We start from the raw sequence: 6,821 nt of genomic DNA on the forward strand, positions 1-6,821 counted from the left end.
AGATTTTTTAGTTCAAAATACACATGATAATTTATTTCAACAATCTCACGTAAAACCTCGAGACTTTCTCAAACTCACTCCATGAATTTTTTTTTTGATTGTCTCTCTTGCACTCTCTCACTTCCCATTCTTTTTTTCCACGACGGTAATCAACCATGGACGTGATGCAGCACCACTTTTGGTATATGTTCTTTTAACATCCATCCCTTTTATACAGATTTTATAGTCTGTTAATTTATTTTTTTTAACATTCATACCCTTTTTAACATTGGTTTTGGTTTATGTTCTTCACCCTGATTCAAAACGTTAGAATAATGTTCCCCACCCTTTTCCAACATTCATCCCCTTTTATAACATTTGTTCTTATATGATTGATTAATATATCACAAAATATTCCAATTGTTCTTCGAGTAACAAATCTGAATGCAGTCCAACAACAATTGTATGAAGTTAGATGACAATGAGTTAGATGATTGTTGGTAAAATTATGAGAGATAAAGATTGGTCTTTCGGATTAATCGGTCATAGAGTCGGAAACAAACAAAAAAATGAAAAATAAAATTATCAAAGCTACCATTATCAATACAGTTGTTTGATTTTATTTTATTTTTGGTTTGATGAACATTTGTACGGTGATTGTGCGGAAAAAGCCACTAGGTTTGGTCTAGTGGTGAGGGATTTAGGTAGTATGTTATAGGTCCTTTCGCCACTAGTATGTCATAAATCCATCAAAATCCAAATTAAAAAATCCTGATTGTAAACTTTTTTTAAAAAAAAAAGAACTATTAAAAGTCAATACAATCCTTCAAAATTGGTTAAAATCTTCCGGATTTATTTTGCCAAAATTGTAATATCAATCCAATACATCCCCTAAAGAATAAACAATCATTTGGGTCACTGAAATTGTCATGAGCTATTATAATAATCCTTTTTGTTGTACATAAAGGGATCAAAGCCTCCACTATTACAGCAGTCCTTAATTAGTAAAAGAAAACATTTTAAAATACCCGATCTTACGTGGCGAAAGTAAGAGACACATCACACATCATCAAAGTTAACACTAATTTAACATTTTTGACTAATTTGACTAATGAAATCAACAACCAGGAACTTTAAAATGTTTTTGTATGCCGATTGAAGGACTATTATGACAATGAGTATCAAGAGATCAAAACGACTCTCTCCATAACTAAAGTGTAAACGACTAAAGTAGTCTCTATACCATGACTCTTTCAATATTTCAAATTAGTGAATGTGTTTGTCAAAATTGGTAAAGTTATCGACCAAATTGAAAAACATTCAACATAAATTAATTTGAGACATTTTATCAAAGAAATCACTGGTGTATTTCTGTTTTTTATGGTCTTCTTGTCTCAAGGATTAAAGCAAAAGATCATCATCACTATCAAAGTTTGATATCTGAGGTCTATGGACTATGGAATTCCTTATTTTTATGGTCTTCTTGCCTCAAGGATTAAAGTAAAAAGTACGCATCTCACACTATAATCAACCATATTTGATCTATAGAATTAGTTATTAGTAATTGATTTGTTAATGTCTTGTGAAATTCTAAACAAATTTTGTACTATTAAGTATTAACATAATAACATGTTTCTAAAAAATAATCCTATGTTTCTCTATTTTAATTACTACTAGTACGGATCTCAAAACGTGACCGGTAAATTCACAAATATGAACCGAAATTTTTCTTACAAACTATGAAACGAAGTTAAAACAATTAATAAGAATAATAACAAGGATATTTAAAGAAATCAATAAATATATCATATCATATAAAAGTTTAATTGAGAAGAACACACACTGTAATACAAAATAAATAAATAAATAAATTGAATCATAGAAGTTTAATTATTAATAAAATAAAGAAAACAAAAGATAACCCTGGTTATCTATCTACATGATGAAAACCGCTGCAAAAACAACAATCGCAGCAGATCCAGCAGAAACAGATACTCTGTTGAAAACGACACCGCTTGAAGCAGGTCCTGGTGCTTTAGATGGTGGAGCAGAGATTGAAGAAGGAGAGATAGCTGCATCTGATGGTTGAGAAGGAGAAGACGCCGGTGATTGAGTGACGGCTGCAGGCGACGGAGAGATTGCTTTCCTCGGTGGTTGTGATTTGGTAAGAGATTGAGCCATTGTTGTTGTGCTCAACAACAATGCAGCAATAATCATAACAGAAAACAATTTGAAGAGACCCATTTTTTTGGTAATTTTTCAGATTTTTTTTCAAAATACAAAGAGAATAGAGAAAGAAGAGTGTTTGTTTTGTTGAGATTGAGATAGTAAAGTGTGTGTGAGAGTGAGAATAAGAGATTAGGGTAGAAGAGTATTTATAGGAATTGCAAGCGCGTGAAGTTGAAAAAGTTGTTTATGGGCTGGGTCGTTTTATTTTCAGCCGTTGATGTTGAAAGTGTCTCTACTAGTACTTAATATGATATGATTGATGATTGATTACTACTATTATTGCTATGGATTAGTAATAATTAATTATTAACTATGGCGTGTTGAGCTGGTAATCTCGAATATGCGCGTGGTTATTATGGAAAATAAATAAATGAAGGTTTCCGTTGGATATTGGATGGAAAAGGGCTAACGGTCGGAAATAAATAGGACCAGGTGTAGAGTAGAAAATATCTACCAAAAAGGAAAAGTAGAAAAAAGTGCAAAATATACTACTCGTATTTTCGACAATATCAGATTTAGTGATTCATCTAAGAAAATTAGACCATATACATCTAAATGGGCACAAACCCAAATAAATTATTCTTAGGCATACAAATTTTAAGTGATTTTTTTTTTTATATAAAAAATATGATTAAAATTATATTAATTGATGTGATTATTTTATTTTTCTTTTAATTTTTTTGATTGATGTTTGTGTGTCTAAGTTTATACGTAAATGTGTAGTGCCTATTAAGAATGTCTTATGCATCTAAGAGAAATGCTAACATGGGCACCAACCCAAATAAATTATTGGCTAAATTGTATTTTTGGCTCCCTAAATTTTACAAATTTGCAATTTTAGCCCCCCTAATTTTAAAAATAGCATTTCTAGCTAAAATAAAAATAAATGAATATAAAGTGCAATTTTGTGAAACTTCGGAGGGTAAAAGTGCAATTTAGCCTAAATTATTCTTCGGCATACAAATTACACTGACGGTGCTAACATGGACACAAACCCAAATAAATTTTACACTCATGGTTTAATTTGTATGCACCGTCAGTGTAAAACTTTTTTACATATGCATTCAATGACATGCCGGCACATCATTAAATCCATGTGTAAAATAACTTTACACTGATGATGGTGTATATAATTTTTTTTAAAACAATATAAATTAAATTCAGAAATCATATCTTATTAACAGCGCAACAAGCTACTTAAATTTAATTCAACAATGTATTTTCTTTTTACTTTATTGATGATTGATTGATATTCATGATTGATGATGATGATGATTAAAGAGTAATTCATGATTTGCAAAAATCAAGTCTACTTTGAAGAAAATTAGTATATCACAAAACAACACATAACAAAGTTTAAAGCATTGTATAAATTTTTTCCGGGCGATGTTTGGTAAATAAAATACTATTTTGGTATTTTAGATAATTTGTATCGAGGACAAAAAGTTGTTATGTGGTTCGGTAGGTAGACAAGAATTTCAATTTTTATCTGGTGTTTTTGCTACCAGTTTGTTCAATCTCAATAACAATTTTAAAATCAAACAGAATTGTGACATTAAATATTTATCAAAGCAATATAACCCCAGTAATAAGAAAGAAATAGAGTAATAAAAAAAAACCTTTACTCTAATTTATAGTTATGTTATTTAGTACTTCTTTCGATCTTTAATATAAGAAAAAAAATATTTTTAAAATTCATAGAATGATTGATGTATTTGATCTAGAAAATGGATCATGTACATCAATTATTCTAAGAACTAAAAAGAAAAAAAAAATCTTATATAAAAAATTAGAGGGGGTATATTTTTGCATTGACCAACTAACAAGTGGCAACTTTTTATTGACGATTAAATTCATTAAAAAATGTTCACAAATCTTAGTTCAACTGACAGAAATATCGAAATTGTTATGTCAAACATCATGATTGGGGTTCGAACTCTGATCCCTCCACTTCGTATGTGAGTTTTCAATAACTTGTCATTTCGTCTATGTACAAAAAAAAAATCCATTTAAATTTTTTCACTATACCTCCGAGAGTGTGTGGGTTGGAGGGGGGGAGAGGGAAGCACGAAAAAGTGAGAGGATGAGAGGTGCTTATGAGTTTCTTCGTTCCAATTTTAACGCAGGTCTTTTTTTTCCCTTCCATCTTACCCTTTCTAATTTTAATCATCAATTTAGACATGAAGGTAGATAGACATGACATGGTACATAGACAATTAAGCATCGATTAAGCATGTTACCATGCTTTTCCAATCTCTGTTCAGTGGTGGTACATATACATGAATGGAATGCATCATGGTCCAGGGAATCAAGGCAAGTTTGTTTTCCCCTTCTTTTCTATTTTTAAGGTTTATTAGAATTAGAATAAACGAATCTTTTTCTTCTTTTTTTTAATATATTTGTTTGTAATTTAATGATTACAAATGCAATTTGATTTCATCTTTTATTTTAATATTTGGGATTCTCCTTTGAAGCATAATGGTGTGGCTTTGTTTATAGGATTAATCTACATGTTGTGATTTACTATTCGGTTCGGTAACATAACTTATTGATTATTGAAAGAAGAGGTATGTGATTATAATAGTTTATTCATTCAAATTTATGTGTATCGTCATGTCTTGGTGTATTTGGACGGTTAGTCATTGACATATGGTAGTTCTTTTATAGTTCCTATTTTTAAATACCTCACTCTCGGTGTCCATTTTTACCATTTTGTAGATACATTTGATGGTACAATGATGTTATTTGAGGAACATGGATATTTTTAATCTATACATCTAGACTATATATTGACAGACAAAACAAATAATTGTACTTTTTCACATAATTTGAAATGATGTTCGACCACATTCACATTTAGAAGCTTACCATGTCCTACAAGTTGAGATTAATAGTATATAGTTTAATATATGATTTTAATTTTGTCTAATCTAATGCAATTTTCTTCTCAATAACTGCACTATACATTTAAAGATGTATTAGTTAGCATTAGAACTTGACCTTCTCTATGACATATTGAACTGAACGAATTTCTAGCAATTCACGTGACAATGTGTCATGCTAGATGAAGGGACTAAAAAACATGTGCACAGTGCTATCACAAGTGGAAATGAACTCTTTGTTCTATTGAGACAGTAAAAACCACACCAAATATTGTGTGCAGTTGTCGGACCCAAAGAGGTAAAACACAATCCATTAATTACAGGTGCAACCAAATTTCTTAATCGCCAAGTATTTGGTAATATTCAGTACCATTAAAAAAAATTATTTGAGAACAAAATTTCGAAAGTATGCATATATGGGGAATTCAGCCGTGATAAGATTTTGTAACTTTTGAATTTTTGTTTCTAGACAAACTACCAAAGTATGCATATGCTGGGAATTGAGCTATAGAGCATTCATTTAAAAGAGTATTAAATTTATTAATCTTCAAAGCTCTTGCATAATATTGTGTACGTAGCTTTGTTCCTCATGGAACACTTTTGCTCTTATATCTTATGTATCAATTATTTCACGAGTCTTCAAAGCTATCAATTAACATGGAAGATTCAAAAGTATGATACTTAATAATGTTATATGTTGATGCAACTCTTTCTTTCTCAATTACCAATGATTTGCTCATATTTTTTCTATCATTCAATTTTAGATTTTTCTGTTATTGTTTCTCAAATAAAGGGATGTCTATGATGTAACAAAAAAAAAGGACGTCTATGATGTTTTCACGGACATATTGTTTCTTAAGTAAAGGGACCTCTTTGATGTTTTCAGAGACATTCAAGCTTGATGAAGAATTCATTTTTGGTCTACCATTGAATTTGGATGCTGTATGTTATCTAATTACTTTCTATCATAAGAATGAATGCAATTTGATTATGAACTAAATAGCAAGTAAATTCTAGAATATGCAATTTGATTATGAACTATATAGCAAGTAAATTATAGAAATATTAATTGCAAAACTTTAAATAAGTCTAATTCTCTATAATCATTCACTTATTTTTTATTAAGTTCAATTCTATATGAAGTGTAGGCTCTACTTTCAGATTGATAAGTGAATGATTTGGAAAATGCATAACTTGAAACCAAATGCTTTCTTCCCAAACGAAATTGGCCAAAGTTGGTAAAGGAGAAATACTCCCTCCGGTCCTTTTTATAAGGAACACTTAGGGCAAAAAATTTGGTCCTTTTTATAAGAAACTTTGACCAATTTTCAAATGTTTTAAATGTTCAATTTCACTTATGCCCTTATTTATTATGAGAGAAAATTTAAAAATAAGTAAATTAGTTGAATAAAGAGTAATTAAATAAGAGTATATATGGAATAAATTTAAATTTATAAGAGTATTAAATGAAAATAATTATGTTAAATGTGATTCCTTGGTCTATGTGATTTTTTCAAATTGTTCCCTATAAAAAGGACCGGAGAGAGAGTAGTTGTTACAGCGCATCAATCGTTGAAGATGTACAAGCCAAAACATACTGGTAGCTTTTATAGTTTAGTCTTTTACCTTGGTAGAAAATGTTTGAATTTCTGAAATTTGTAGCATATCATTTATGTCCAGCAATTTCTGTAATAATTATAAATTGCTATAATTTTCAGGTGGGGTGCAACT

The 6,821-nt window shown here is 29.8% G+C and overlaps 1 protein-coding gene across 1 annotated transcript; it reads right to left on the reverse strand.

Annotated features, from left to right (window-relative positions):
• Positions 1-1,683: 1,683 nt before the first annotated feature.
• LOC123910584 (classical arabinogalactan protein 1-like) lies at positions 1,684-2,319 on the reverse strand. Its single transcript, XM_045961741.1, has one exon. It carries the CDS (start codon positions 2,221-2,223, stop codon positions 1,915-1,917), a length of 309 nt encoding a protein of 102 aa, XP_045817697.1. The 5' UTR covers positions 2,224-2,319; the 3' UTR covers positions 1,684-1,914.
• Positions 2,320-6,821: the final 4,502 nt, after the last annotated feature.

This window comes from Trifolium pratense, linkage group LG2, assembly GCF_020283565.1.
Source record: "Trifolium pratense cultivar HEN17-A07 linkage group LG2, ARS_RC_1.1, whole genome shotgun sequence".
NCBI lineage: Eukaryota > Viridiplantae > Streptophyta > Magnoliopsida > Fabales > Fabaceae > Trifolium > Trifolium pratense.

Excerpts from the sequence above, each read along its gene's own strand:
- LOC123910584 (XM_045961741.1), bottom strand. The coding sequence starts at position 2,223 with ATGGGTCTCTTCAAATTGTTTTCTGTTATGATTATTGCTGCATTGTTG.